The sequence below is a fragment of the Agelaius phoeniceus genome, chromosome 3 (assembly GCF_051311805.1).
Source record: "Agelaius phoeniceus isolate bAgePho1 chromosome 3, bAgePho1.hap1, whole genome shotgun sequence".
Taxonomy (NCBI): domain Eukaryota; kingdom Metazoa; phylum Chordata; class Aves; order Passeriformes; family Icteridae; genus Agelaius; species Agelaius phoeniceus.
In genome coordinates this window covers 81,099,927-81,116,094 of record NC_135267.1, presented here as the reverse complement: position 1 = coordinate 81,116,094, position 16,168 = coordinate 81,099,927, and the positions used below count along the sequence as shown (strand labels likewise).

At 38.3% G+C, this 16,168-nt stretch overlaps 2 protein-coding genes across 7 annotated transcripts in view; one reads left to right on the top strand and one right to left on the bottom strand.

The window, feature by feature from the left end:
• VIT (vitrin) overlaps positions 1 to 6,054 on the top strand; it is a 56,289-nt gene extending 50,235 nt beyond the window's left edge. For all 6 annotated transcript variants that reach the window (XM_077175723.1, XM_077175722.1, XM_077175726.1 and 3 more), the window contains one exon: positions 278 to 6,054. In XM_077175723.1, coding sequence (XP_077031838.1) covers positions 278 to 456 — 179 coding nt within the window. In that variant the 3' untranslated portion in view covers positions 457 to 6,054. The remainder of the gene's footprint in view (positions 1 to 277) is intronic.
• STRN (striatin) overlaps positions 5,949 to 16,168 on the bottom strand; it is a 69,299-nt gene continuing 59,079 nt past the window's right edge. The window contains 3 exon segments of the mRNA XM_054628950.2: positions 5,949 to 13,801; positions 13,888 to 13,974; positions 14,863 to 14,970. Of these exon segments, the coding sequence (XP_054484925.2) occupies positions 13,632 to 13,801; positions 13,888 to 13,974; positions 14,863 to 14,970 (365 nt within the window). The 3' untranslated portion in view covers positions 5,949 to 13,631.

Below are 16,168 nucleotides of genomic sequence, written 5' to 3'. Positions count from 1 at the left end.
GGTCAGATAAATGCAGTTTGCTATAATTTGAAGGCGCTGGATGAAACCTTACAAAGCAAGAGTAGTACTTTTCTCTGGGTTCCCACTGAGCTCCAACAAGATCAGCATCTGTTTAATAGCTGAATAAGGAACTTCAGAAAAAAACCCCAAACTTATAAATCATCACAAATGCAGCAATGTCTAGGAGATCTCAAACTACATTTGCAGTATTGGTCTTAAATTAGATTTACTGCAATGACAATTTTAGTGCTTTTTCTAAACTTTTGGTTTTTTTCAGGAGTCATCGCTTACTCCGTTGGAGTTGCTTGGGCAGCCCCAGATGAACTGGAAGCCATTGCATCAGACCCTGCTAAGGAGCATTCCTTCTTTGTGGATGACTTTGACAACCTCTACCACTATGTTAATCAGCTCATCCAAAACATTTGCACAGAGTTTAATTCCCAGCCAAGGAACTGATGGACTCCAGCAAGGCAGGACCTTTGGGTGTTGTGCTGAAGGCATGACAAGTGCCACAGAAATAATGCCAGTCCTCAGTTCAAGAAACACTGGAGGTGTTTCCCTCCAGCATTTTCCAGTCAGCAAGGTTGATTGCAGCTCTGTCCCTATGCATGATAATGCTCTGTGTAGACTGTTGATTTTTTTTTTCGTTGTGGGCATCAGAAACTCTGATTTAAATGGGCAGCAGAAGAGGCAGTGAATATGGAGGAAATAATTGCAGCTGTTTGAAGAGCTGCTTCCAGCATGGAGCCCCAGCTTGCACAATTCTCACCTTTGGACACACACAAGTTCCTTAAAAGTGCCACCTGCTCCCTGAAGTGACCAGGTCAGGGAGTGGCCAAGCTGCTGAGCTGCTGTGGTAGAAACACCTCATATGGCACTGCCCACCAGATGACACACAGATCAGGGCTCAAATACCAGACGGAGGGGGAACACAATTTGAGTACCTTCTTAAAAGCAGGTATTCTGTCCACACTGCTGTCTTGTCAGTAAGTTAAGCTTCAGCTAGCGTCAACTCAAGCACTGGGATTTATCCAAACCCTGAGAAACTGGAAAGCAAGAGAGAGGAAAGGTTCAAACCCCAGGACCCTACAACTCTGCCTCCTTTACAACCCTACAACCACAATAAAGCCCCAAATCCACAAGGCAGCCAACATGCAGGAACTGGAATCTAGTCTCCCACAACACTGCATTAATTACTTGACCTTGAGATGTGTCTTTCCCCTCAGCTTCCTCCTTCACTCTTGGATGGTTCAAGGCCTGCAGGACCACAGGAGTGTTGCCAGGACACAGGAGACTCTGAGAAAAACTGTGGGTTTAAGCTGCTCACAATCACTAAAGCATTTAAGACTCACCACTCTGTCATTAGACCAACACTCAGAAGTGCAGTCTCTAGTGTCAGGAGAGCTATTCAAGAGCCATTAACAGGATTTAAGAGGGAATTATCTGAAGTTCTGTGTTATACACTGGGAAAAGGAGAATTTCAAGCATTTAGATACTCTCCCTCAAATTTAGGACCAGCTTTTCTTTTATGGACTGATTTCAAAATCTACCTATTACAGCCCTGGATCTGTCAGAACACAGTGGTTTCTTAAGTGAAGAACTACCCATGTCACTAGTCAGTGCAGAAGGAGGGACACACTAGGAGGACCAAAATAACTCCAGTCTATTTAGGAAGCAGCAGTTGCTGGTTATGTTCCATCCAGTATCATTAAATAAAATACATTCATTAAGCTAAGTTGTCAAAGGAGCCTATAAAAACATGAGTGTTCACACTCCTTACAGCAATCAAAGCCATGCTGTGCCAGGTTTGTGGAACTAACAGGAAATGGAAAGAAATTAAAACTCAAATTTGCCATATTACTTGCAAATCAGGCTCTTAACAGCATTTATAGTTTTAATAACCATGAGCCAAGATATTTATTAGCCACATAAATTCTAATTGAATTGCCATAAGGGAAACTCATTTTATCAGCAAAAGTAGCACTATTTTTTAAATCATTATGTTTGGAAATATGACTGAAGTACCTAATAACCTGTCAACTAAGTAAGCATAACACAAATTAATGAAAACAGCAGATTCTTCATGATTCCCCTGGTGGGGTAACATAAGCCAGGCTGGGGTTCTCTCAAGAGGTTATCAAAGCCAATCTTGGATGAAACAGTGGTTTTACACAGTGAAAGTTCATCGCTTCCCCTTAGAAGAAACATTAAGTTCCAGCTTTAACTGAGTATCATCAATTCAACCATTCTAGCCAGACTGAAAGCCCAGGACACTGTCAGCATCCACAAATATATTTGTATGCAGAGTTTTTACCACTAATCTCTGCTGCTGCACTTCACAGCAATAACTTTTGGCTTGAAAAAATTATTAAGGACAGAGTTAGGGATGAGGCATGAGCCAAGCAACTCTGATATCCCCCATCTCCTGACCCAGCTCCTCACTACCCTTCTGCTGAACACATCTTTCTCTGTCAACAGGGAACTTTACATGGCCTGGACAAAACTCAAACCCATTAACTGAATTTACTGGGGTCTTCAGTTCAGACACCAGATTTATTGTCTAAAAACCTGTTTGTTTGGGATTTGATTTGGGGCTGCCTGAGAAAAAGGCCTAAATTCTAACTTACAGTTACTCTTAATGCTGTGGGTTTAATTTTTAATGCAGCAGCTCACTATCACATTGTTCTCCATACTGAATGTACTCTTGCAGCACCAAAGATTGGTACCCTGCAGAGACTTCCCAATGCTTCACTTGTGCAGAGGTGGCCGAGACATTGGGAGCAGCTAGAGCACACATGCTCTTTAGGATGTGCTAAGGGATATATGCATATGGGATATAACTTCTTCCTAAAGCTTAAAGTTTAAGCAATGATATTAAGCTTTCAAATGCTTTTTCACAGGAAAGTTGCACAGCTATCTTTTGTCAAGCATTTATAAGGGAGACTTCAGGGTTTGTTGTTCAAATGGTTTATCTTAAGTTTACAGAACAACTATGGTGCTTGTTTCTCAATGTGCATTTTTATTTACTTCTTGGGACTATCTTGAAATCACCAACACTCAAAATGTGAAAGTGGTTTAATCCAACTCTCATCTAAACATAGATGTCCTATTCATAAGCACCGTAAACTTAAGTGGAAGTCTCAAAATTTTGAATACACCCTTCCATGCAATCACAGAACACACTCCTCTTCACCTTTACTTTTCATAGCAATCAAATCACTTGCTGCCTACTAAAGTCTCTAAATACTGTTTGATTAAAAAAAACAAGTTACATATATAGATAAATGTTCAAAGGGGTATATTTGAAGAAAGCAGAACTCCTTCTGTAACATATACAAGCTATTTTGAGCTTATCAACATTAAGTTGCTATATCTTTTGCAATAAAATTGTCTTAAAGGCATATGCAGTGCATGTCATCTCATATGGGGTTAAAAAATAAACAGCAAATACAGCCCATGACATTTTAGTTTCTGAAACACAGCTGAGGTCATTACTACATCGGAAGACTTAGCAAGGTTGGCAAAGCCCTGGGTGGTTCACTGTTGTCCTTTACATGCTCAGATGAAAAAGATCCTTAGAGTGAGTTACCACAAAATTACCTGTCAGAGGCATCAGTCAACTGAAGCAGAGCCTAAGGACTGAAGGGCATCAAAATTATATGTACTTTTCAAGGGCTGCAAGATCATGTCTTATTTGGAATCGGACTTCCTTTGGAAGCTGAAAAAATATGACAGTGGCTTTACACAATTTCTAGATGTGGGACTGAATCAAAGGAGGATCTAGGTGTCCAGTCACTTGATGCTGGGCCACTTAGTTTCAGGTGTCTGACCAGTTCAGTGGAACCTGCTGTCTGGCAAGGCATGCCCAAGAGAAGAGATGGAAGCTGTCTGAACTAGTCACTGCATGCACATTCTAGAGGGTGTTGTCTGATCACCCTCTCCCTAAGAAATAAGCTTCTTTGCACTCAGAGTTGGCTGGTGGCTTATCAGTGCTCAGCAACCACAGTGCAGAACACCCACCTGGAAATACCTACTGATGTCCATGCTCTGGAAGCCTTGGCAGAGCTCAGTTTCAGCATCTCCTGCCAACTCCAGCATTAGCCAGTCCACCAAATTCAATTAAGCATTCAGCCATCTCTTCAGAGAGAAGTACCTCAAATTCCTGTCTCCCCAGAGCAGGACACAGCATTTCTGCTGTCACTGTGCCACCCTGCACAGAAGGCATCGCCTGCAGTGTGCATCTCCCACTCCTCAGCTGCTGCTGCTTTGCTGGTTTGGCAAGAGGAGAGTTTCTCCATGGCTGCTGCTGACAGGGGGGGCAGACAAGCTTCCCCTTCCTCCTCACACTCATTCCCCCACAGCTCTCCAGCACACAGGGGGAACCATACCAGTAATCAGGAAAAGCTCTGGAGTTAAGCATCCAGCCAGGATCAACCCAATCTAAATATATTTAGTGATTCAACACCCTACGTGTAACCCCACAGGACATCATCCACATTATCTACTTAGAAAGCCAAAGCAAGCAGTAGGTAGTCTCAGAAATATTACTTAGACACCAAATTTAAGTCACTTTTCTGTGGTATACATACCTTAAATTACTTCATGGTTGAACAAAGCCACTATCATTCTGCTAGCTATTTTTCTCTGTCCATGAGCAACATTATAGAAACAACTTGATCCCTTTTTTTTTCCATTCCCATCTCATTTCAAGACATCTTGGACAATATCAGGCCATTTACATTTGCTGAGTCACCTACATATTGAAAACATTACAAATGTACATCTATGCAGCTGAATGCTTCAAATTCCTCAAAATAATCATTTTTCCTTGTTAAACTGGGGGAGGAAGGGGGATGAGGGTTTTAGCACTGCATCAGCAACACTGCTCACAATCAACTGTGTCAGTCTTACTGAATGGCAAGAAACGTTATTTTCCTTAACACCAGTTTAACCCATTCTCTGATTTCTAATGAAAACTCTGACAGTGCAGTTCAAGAATTCCAGCACTCATAGAAATTACTTCTTTTTAAGCACAAGAAATTGTAGAAGCTCCACTGTATCATCAAATATACTCACTTTTCTCACATGCAAATCATCATGGGGCCATGTCATAGGCAAACCCATAAGCATGTTAAGAATGCCTCCCCCATGTGAGGGTCACTCATATGTTATTCACTGAATCTTCTTTCCCCCTACCTCAGGAATCTTCTAGAGGCATTCACATGGCGTGAATGAGATTGTACTGCCAATTCATAAAGCGATTCCTCCTTTCCTATGAGGCAGGAAGACAAGTAGGACCAAATCAGGCTATTTTATACCTACCAAGAAAAGATGAGAACTTCACTTACCCACCTACAAGCTCAGAAAAAACAGGATGGGCTCACTGACAACAACTTGTTCTGCGCAGGTCTGTGTAGGTTCTCCTGCCACCCGCTCACAGTGCCGTTCTGAGCACCTTCCTGTAGAGACACAGCTGCCATCTGTGATGTGTGCTTTGCTCTCCCTCATCCTCTCCCCAAGGGCAGAACCACGCGTTTATTTTTGCACTGAATGAACGCTGTCCTCAGGAAGAGCCACGTGTCTGGCTGTGAACAAAGCCTGCTGACAGCCCAGCTCCTGCAGAACTGCACCCCCTCTGCATGTCTGCTGACCCCACATTCACCCCCACACGGGCACCATGTGCCTCGGCACATGGAAGGAAGGATGTGGGGTGTCAACAGAGCCAAGCTGGCGCACCAGTACGAAACCAAGACATACGGAGGACAGAAAAACCAAGGCACTCTTGTGAACATGCTGCACAGTTCAGCAGGAATTTCACATGGCGTTACCTCAAGCCTCTCCAAACAAGTCTACTTGTCTTCCTCTTAATGTACTTCCCCCTCCTAGCACTCACTCCACAACCACAGGTATCTTGTGATAAAATGCAGAATTATGAACACAATGCAAAATGTTGAAAAATAGTATTTATTAGCACCCAATTTACATAATTATATGGTACAAATGACACTTGCTGCTGCAACATTAAATAAAGCTGCTCTTAAAAACCATTGCTTATTTCTGGAAGTCCGTGTGATTTTGCTCAGCACAGAATGCGGGTACAGTACACAGATACCCCACTTCACTACTGCCATACCAACACAAATACCTGCATGGTTACCTCAATGGGGTCTCATTTTAAACGGCACACTAACATAAGCAGATCTATATAATTTTAAATGACAAAATATTTATTTGACTTATTCAGGCAAGTGAATGTAGCTTTAAATATAACCTATCCAAGAAGTTTCACAAAATATGAATTGCAGTGAAAAAGAGAAAATTCAGGGCTGCACTTGAGAAGCTCAAAATTACACTGGCGTATTTCAAAATAATCTCCCTCTGAATTTTCTATCTTTGCCATTATCCAGCATTTTAAACTACTGTGTTTTAGTAAGAAGTTTAATACTAAGTTTCTGAATAAGCATTTCCATTTAAAGCAAAAATTTATACTTGTAATAATAAACGCTAAACAAATCTTTGGAGATTGAATCACTTTCCTTTTTCTCATGTCCCATGATTAATAAGCCTTTTCAAAATCATGAAATATATTACATTTATGGATGCTTACTCTCAAGAAAACTATTTCCTTCATAAATTAGAAAACAGAATTTCTCACTCAAAATAACATTCACTTTTGTACAACAGTTGCATTTAAACAAGGTAATTTTGGTGATACTGCAATTCTGACACAGCCTTGTACTGAGCCATACACAAAAAACTGACAAGTAGACTATTACTCAACAAGTAGGTACTTCTCATTTGGATCCAAAATTCTGCAAGACACTTGAAGCCAAACATTGTTTCAAAGTAGTCATTCAAAACTGGTGTATAAAATCATAACCTAGCCATAGTTCTGAAGGGGAATCTTAATTTCCTTAAGCTGTTTGTATATCAGCCACAGTAGCCTTTTCATATCAACAATCTGCAATGGAAGTGACCCAAAACAGAAGGGAAGCCACTGAAATTACTAACATATTAGTGGTTATCACCTATAGTAACTTCTCCTAAAGAGAGCTGTCAGGTATTTCTAAGTTCCATCAGAAAAGAAAAAAGTGTATTAATATAAGCAACAACAACAAAAAAAATTCCTAGCTACAGTCCATATGGCAAAGAAATTTGTCTTTTTCAACCTGACAGTTAAGTGAAGATAATTATGCAAAATACAATGCAAAGCTGACAAACGTCAACAGAGAACCTTACAGCAACAAAAGTCATCTCATCATGGAGTTCCTTCTACAAGTTTTTTCAGATGCACTATTCAAGGAAAAAATAGCACAAGACCACTTTTCAGTTTGCTTGGACTATAAAGGTACAAGAAATCATTAGCTAGCATGCTCAGTTTGCATTTCCAAAAGAAGCACTAACACATACGAGACAGTTTTCAAAACTGATGCACATTTGCAAATGTCCAACTTCAAGGAAACAATTCTAGGAGGCATATATCTGAAAACAAGCTACATTCGAAAGCACTGTATCTTGATGATAGGAAGCATAAAAAAATAAATTCTTAATGGAAAAATATTAGCTTGAAGTCCATCATTTATCCCTTATACAATGTTTTTGGCTGCTTTTCACAAGTAATCCAAAAATAATGACAATATTTGGCTTGGCAATAAGTTTTCCTTTCCCTTTCAGAACAGTACAAATCCAGCTGTATAAATCTTTTCCTAACACCACAGTCTAATACTCTGGTGTGAGGACCAAGGGTTACTCAAAATAACCAGGAAGTAATTTTGGGAGCCTGCAATTCAAACTTAAGGGAACCAAAGAAGGCTGGCCTGGAGGACCACGTCAATCCAAGGCTTTGAGCAGCTTAGAAACACGTACACGGGGTATGGTTTAAACACTGGTGTGATCTCCCAGGATCACAGCATGGCTTGGCAGCATGAGCAGGGCAGAAGCAGTCTAACACACAATACCACAATCTACATTTAGGCAGGAAGAAGTTGGGCTAAGAATATAATATTGTTAAATGCCTTTTTAGCTCAGCCATAGTTTGGATTTTGTAGTCTAACAACAAGTCTCTCCTGCCAACAAACCAGATGAGCTCCACAAATTATACTATTCAACTGGATTTATGCCTTCTGTAGTGGAATCCACATTCTCAAAAATATCTTAAATGATACAGCAATTCATAAGCTTTCACAACTGACTACAGAGCAGCAAAACCAACTCAGAAGGCAGGCTAAGAGATAACACACCAAAATTAAATAAACTGCATGTAAGGAGGTACAAATCCATCTTTTGGTGGTGAGAGGGCTGGGCTGAAGCTGAAGCTTCAACCACCCTTCAAAAAACCACTCCAAGAGAAAAATCAGAAGTCCTTCATGACATCCTGCAGTAAGTGCTCACTGCAGATGAGATTTTAAGATTCTCAGAAAATGTATCCTAAAGGGAAATTCAAGTGGGAAGATAAAAAGCCCAGATGAAAAGGATAGATAACCTGCACAGGTATGTTAATTAGCACAGGCACAGGCATTTTTTTAAAGGTCACATTTCCAATCATCCTCCCTCCTAGGAACATTCCCACCAGCTAAACAAGAGTGTTTGCCTGAACAAGGACTATTTAAACAAGAGTCATCCTAGTCCTTCCCCACCCTCCCCAGGAGTTTGTTCATTTGCTCTGCTGTATTTAACACTATATTTTACAATAGGGGTTATTTTTTTAAAACATTCTGACATAATTGGATGGACCAACACTGCTGTCCATCAGTTTCTCTGCTGCTCAGTAGGAATGTGGCAGAGGCTTTCAGTGGCAGTTTACAGGCAAATCATTTCCATAACTCTGTATCTAAGCTTACAGAAACTGATGATGAAAGAGTCAAGACTGTTCACCTATTGTCACCCTCTTCAACTAAACATGTTATCAGATTCACATAAAATATTCTCAACACCTTCATGTCCTTATGGAAAAAAGGAGCTTCCTGAAACAGCTGAGCATTTTTTTCAAGGAAATCTTTCCATCCTCTCAGCCACTCAGTAGTAACAACTATTCTAAGTATCTCTACGATGCTCATGAACAGCAGCTGCCCAAGAAAACTCGTATTGCCATGTCAAAGATTGCCACATCTTACACAAATCAATTTACCACATGGAAGAGGTTAACTATTGTATTCTGATTTCTTCATTTCTCACAGCGTAGTCCAAACCAACTTCCACTACACAGCCACAAATTTCAGCACAGGACAACCACAATGGCTGTATTTTCTTCCTTAATGAATCTCAGGTTGACTAGGCATTTCACACAGGCACCAAGCAGGCTCTTGGATACCTGGGACAGACAGTCTGCGAATACACTGTCAAGCCACAGCCTGAAAATGTTTCCAAATCTTGAAAGGCATTAGTAAAACCAAGACTTGATTATCTGATCATTATGCCTGCTTTTCAACTTATTGTTTTCACACTTCTGCCCATCAAAAGCTGCTCAAAAAACATATGAGTTTACAGAAATTGATGCTCCCCAAAATTACACTGCTAAAACCCAAGGAGGCAGAGAAAGGCAACACATCTGTGATCCAATAAATGTACTGAAAAGGTACTGTAACTAAGTCCTTTATCTCTCATTCATTTATTCAAAAGAACAAATCTCTGGTTACTTTAAATTCACAACTGAAAACCAGTACTGTATGACCTAATCACAAAGCTGTATGGTGAACACCACACACGTACTCAACCAAATTACATGGGACTGCTTTAACATGACGTTATTTGAAAATACACGTCCTAAAAGAACAGACTACAGTACATGGCATGTAGTTCTACAGGCTTCTTGCTAAAGAACATAGTTTATCAAAATAAAGATGGATGAGATGAAAGTAGCGAATCTTTTTTGTGGAAGTTTTCTCTCTGAGGCCCAAAAATAAATGCAGACACTAGGATTTTTTAAGAGTGACACAATATATCTAGAACTTCTTCCAAGTTACTCTAAATAATTCTGTGCAAGTGTTTTGGTAACTGAATCCAATATGTGAAAGCAAGCAGCCCAGTGAAGTAAATTAGAGTAAAAGTGAGAGTACTTAAACTAGTGGACCATTTTTCAACATACAGAAGGACTGAAAATTCTCCCATGAAATAAGTTAGTATAACCCAAATCATTAGCACAGGCTAACATAGACAAAAAATTATATGAGCTAACCATTAAAAAATTACCATGTAAATTAGATATGGGAAAACTAGTAATGGTAAAATGCTATATACTGATATTGCAGAAAAATGGTTTTTTCCAAGACTAAGCCTTGGGTCCAGTTTTGTTTACACTTTGGATATATGTATCACACTAATGAAAGTTACTAAGTACACTGAACCAGGAAAAACTGCACAGAAAAGGGGAACAAATAAAAATAATTTAGTGCCCTCAGAAGTTCAAAACTTGTAAGATCCAGGATAATCATGAAACAGGAATTAAGTCTCTAGCTGCAAAAGAATCATAACATACTAAAAGTGAAGAAGAAACTTGAAAAGCAGCAATGCTCAAATGTTATTTAAAGGAGTTGTCATAAATAAAGAAATATGATTTAAGTTTGTCAGACATCAAAAGCTTGGTCTTCCTACAAAAGCATCATGTTAGAGAGGATAAACCCAACCAAATAACAACTTAACAGATGACCCTCAGACTAAGTCCAACAAATCATGCATGTGGAATGGTGGTATGGACACCAATATCTGGAGAACTGAGCCTAAAGGATGAAAACAAGCAAATGTTGTGCAAAAAAAGCAGACTAAAAAATAGCTTGAAGAAAGCAGAAAGGAATGAAAATATACAGACGGAACCAGGGTGTGCCTGGAGGTTCCAAATTACGAAGACCGTGAAGAGTATGTAAAATGGCACAAAAGATGGCTTGGAATACTGGCATGAAATTACAAAAAAGAGCTACTAAATATTACATAAATTCTCCTGCCAGTGAGATGTAGTCATTGATTGAAATAATCTTTAAAAGGAAGCCTAATTGTTTTAGAACATATAAAATCTCACTGGCCAAGACAATATTAGAATGCACAAGTCTACAACCCCGCTTTAGCAAGCAGATGGACTAGATAACCTAAATAATTTTGTCAACCTCATCTCCTACGATGATGCTCAGAAGATCTGACAGGCTCATGCACAATACCCTGCAGTCCTACAAGTATGTGAGCAAGTACAGTAAAAAGACATTGACATCAATTATGAAGACAAGCACAAAAATATATATATTCCACAACCTCTTTGTAAGGCTACATATGTTTTGTTTTGTTTTTTAAAGGCACCTCATCCTCTAGCTATTGCCAGCTTTTAAAAAAATCACTTTTCGGTTTGAGCAAGAGCTCAAGAGTGAGAAGGAAACATCTTTCAATTCACATTTGAACAGCCACTTCTTACATTCCAATTGTAATCAGAATGACAGTCTTTAAAAACAAGCATGCTGGCCTATTAGTTTTTATGTACAGCAATTTAAACAACTGTGACTACATATTGTATTGTGTAAGCAAAAACACAACATTCATTTCATACTCACACCATTATCCTTTGTATACACAAACTCAAGAGAACTCTTAATACTAAAACATTAAAATGCACCCATGGAGTCTTCCCTTACTAGACACATTTAATACATGTTTACAATATATATACACATATATAATATACATAACTTTTAGAATTTTTCAAATAAATTTTTGTAATTTTTCTCTTCAAAAAGAAATAAAATAATGACACTGAAAGAATATGAGTCAAGTACACAAAACTCTCACAAAGTTGAATGCTCAGTTTTGCAGCCAAGTTTCCTCCTTTTCATCATAACCAAAACATTTTATAAAAACTAAATAATCTGTATTATTATTGTAGTCATCTGTTTCATGGTAAAAGTTCTAATCTTATCTAAGGAAATATATTGCATATCAATATCATGAACTGACATATGTGAATATTCTGAGCAATAAAAGGTATTCCAGAATATTTTAGCAGTACATATAATGGTAGCAGGCTCAAACAGCACAGGTCAACCTTTTATTCTAAATAATATACTTGCTTTAAACTCTGAGATCAACTTCAAATGTGGTCCCATCCCCAAATGGCACTCTAAAAACAACATAGTCAAACCTCATGTTGACATTGTTCGATGACTCCTGCTTATGAAGTGTCAGTTTAAAGGTAAGGACTTATTTATCAGTTTCCAGTCTTAACCTCAGGCTGGTATATGAAGAGTTGCACTGGGTTCTTTCCTACTCATATCAGCACCAGAAATCAACTCCAGCAGAAATTCTGCTTTCCATTCTCATCAGAGAAAAACACCAACTTCGTGCTTATGAATAGTAATAATTCTGATGATGACACACAACAGAAAAGAACCCACTCACTTTCCTTTAAGAAGGAACAAAAAGACTAACAGATTGGATTAAAAGTTATTTGTCAAATCAACAGAGAAGCTCTGAATAGATAAACAAAGCACATCTGTTGAGTAATTATGAGAAGCACTCATTCTTCAGGTAACCCAATCAATGGCACATACAGCCAGTGAAGTGGACAAGGTAAAAAGTCCCTCAAATGGTGCAGCTGGGAAATATTCTAGCAGTAGCAGAATCTCTCAAACTGATGGAGCTTTGTACAGTTTCCACCTATTCCACTAAAAGGACTCATACAAAGCATCAGATCTAATCTTCAAACAAAGTATTTCACTGTTATCCATAATGCCCAGAATGATACCCTTTTTAGCAGGAACAGAAAAAAAGGGGACGAATGTTTGATAGCTATAATTGTAGGACAGCTTCTTTGGAAAGCTTTTTGATAATTTCTTGTGCCAGATCTCCAAGAATAAACAGCATTAAAATCTGAATAAGTTAAATTTTCTACTACAGTTTGCACAGATTGCGTCAGTCTGTTGTTAATTGGGATTTAGACTAAAGGCTCAGTTTCTAGCCATACGCTAATACAGGCTTAAAAAATTATATCATTTTTTTTGCAAACAAAATATTTACTGAGAAACACAGAAGATGTAACAGAAACTTTACTGCATTTTAATGTATGTTAGTAATTTGCCTTCCTTTAATTGCATTTATCTTAGGCTAGCAGCCAGGTGGCTGAGATTAACTATCTGCTACTGCTCTCTGAACAAGATCTACTTTATTCATACACCAAAGGGATGACCAAGTGCCTCTCACATGATACAGTAAAGAGCATGTGAACTGACTTTGAATCACTTTTTCCAGGTGATTTGAGTACATTAAGATTCTTCAATGAGAACATCCTAGGAAGTTTCCCTCTTTTCCTGCTCCCTGATGCAATTAGACCCCTTCTTTCCAGTACTCCATTTTATTAATAGAGAATACGTAGACCTAGTTTCACCCAAGGCCTGCCTGGACGAAAATTCACACCCTCTACATAAAAGCTTTTTTTTTTTTAAAACTATTTGAAACTGAGAGATTCCAAGCTCTCAGCACCAGCTGAGCTCACAGAAACCAGAACAAACGTCAATTTAGAAAACAGCACCCTGCAAAACTACACACTTACAAACAATCTCTGAATTATAGGGCAAGATAAAACAACTCATGCCCTCCTCTTCTCTTTTGTGCAGCTGGTTAAATATATACAAAGCTAAAGTTGAATGGGAAGCACTCTGTCATACAAACACTTTAGCCAGGGCATCTGCTCCTGCACTGGCAATATAACATTTGGATGGGTGGAAAGCCACGTCATGAATGGACTCATCAAATTTTTTGCGATGGGCAGTAAATTCTTGGATGCAGGTCTTGCTTTCAAGATTCCACAAGCGAATCGAACAGTCATGGCCTAAAGAAAGGGAAAAGAGTTTTCTTTATAATTTGCATGCCTCCCACCATTATGAGAAAAAGAAAATGAAATCTGAATGTACTTACTGCCAGACATCAAATACAAGCCATTAGGATCAACAGCTAAACTTGTAACTGCATCTAAGTGAGCCACCATGGAGTGGATCAGTTTTCCTTTGAAAGAAAAGATTTATTTAGGTTATTTTCTGCAATTGTATGTATTGTATATTATACATAATTGTATGTATAACTTTGTTGTATGTATTCACTGCTTATGACCCTATCACAGCTGATATAAACACAAGAGATCTTGTCCCATGACTGAATCATTAAAATTAAATAGTCAGTATTTGAATGTTTACAGTTCCCAAGAACCACAGTAGCAGTACCACCAATGTTTATGAGACCTTTGCTTTAAGCCACGCTGACACTGCAATCACTGTGCATTTTAAATATATGCCCCTTAAGCGAATTAATGGAGTTCTCAGGTAGTATCTTGAATGGGTGGGAAGGCAGGGGCTGAGCATACTAGAAGCAATGAACATAAACTACCTGGGAATAGGGGATAGTTGTCTCAGAGAGAATTAATGTTTTATCACAGCTTATTATAATCACAGCAATAATTTCATATTAAAAGTAAGAACTCATGGGTCAAATGTGGCAGAGGTCTAGGAAGCACTAAAGGAGTGCCAGAGGTTCCTGCTCTCAAGAGCAAAATAATACAATCAATAGAAGAAACATAAACATAAGAACATGAAGATTTTTGAAAAAGATTCATTTTATGTTAAATATTTATAAACCCCATCCATAGGGCATTCTAAAAGAATGGACAGAGAGACTCAAGTTCCTTATCACTTTGCCAACCAAGCTTTAAATGAGCTGGCAATCTTTATACTCTACTCTACTTTATACTCTCTACTGATGAGAGATTTCTGCTTCAGAAGCTACCCCATTCTTGACATCCCTCAGCATTTGTGTGAGTAATATTGATTATAACAAAATTGGGAATACGACTTATATTACACAATGGCTATGGCTAAGACCTGCTGAAAAGATGCATACCTGTGTTGTTGTCATAGAATTTGATGTGTCTGTCCTCATGAGCAGTGATACTAATTGGAAGAGTTGGATGGCTGATGACTCTGTTTATCTGACAGGAAGAACTGACTGCTAAGAAAAAACCCACACAAATCAGTAAGTAAGTTGCTAAGTTCTTTGAAAGACTGCTACAAAGAAATAAATATGTAGTCAATCTAATTTGCAAAATACTTGTTACATACATATCCTGGCAACTCTCAGCTAGCACCTTATGTTGTGCGCTTTCCTCTAAAATACTTTCCAAACTACACAAGACAGAGACTTACATAAAACATATGTGTGCCAAATAAGGTCCAGCTTTTGGACATGGTTTTAGATAGGCACATCAGGCAAAAATGTGAAACCAAAAACTGAGTGAAAACACCTCATTCATACACATTCCTTCTCTTGCCAAGTCAAACTTTCTTCATAACACACAGGACAGGTAAATAAACACTGCAGCCAATATGTTTGAAGCAAACAAAACCTACCCCTTATTGTCTGATGTATAGGTATTGAAATTATTATTGAAAAAAGGATGCTCGATTATTCATAGGAGAGCAAATTTCCTAGCCTTCAGTAATTCTGAAATAGCATGCATATATATAGATATATATACACCCAGAGGAAAAAAGTATAGGAATTTTCTGGTTAGAAATCCAGGCATTGGTATGATGCACAGGTTCATGCAAGAGGTGTCTTAAGTCATAGATTATGAAAAAACCCACAAATAGTCATTACACAGGAAATCAAAATACAGATATTGTCTTTCATGTTGACTGTATTTAGCTAAATTGCTTCCAAAGAACATTCACACAATTTAATCTAAATTCTTACTAAAATAAACAAAATAGAAGGTTCACTTCCTATTAAAATGGTAAAGATTAATTTTACACCTTTCTATAAAAATCTGAACCATAAGGCAGTGTCAGCATCGACAGGACACTTAGAAATTATGAAAGTATAAATTCAGGAAAAAAACTCCACATTCATATTCATAAACATCCCTAAAATTACTAAAAGTACATGAACCTTCACCACATCCAGCCATCCTCACGGTTTGAAAATGCCAAGCAGAGGCTTATACTGAGCAGAAGAGTCCCTAAATAGTGTGTAGGGCATTTCAGGTGATATTTTCCTCTTGTCTAGTTCTTGTAGAAATAATAATTTATTTCTTTAAAATACATGTCAGTTTTATAGTACTGTTACATAACCAAAGATACTAAACAGGGACTTCTGGTTACCATATCAGGGTCTTCTTTTCCTAAAGGAACATTACGGAATTACAGCA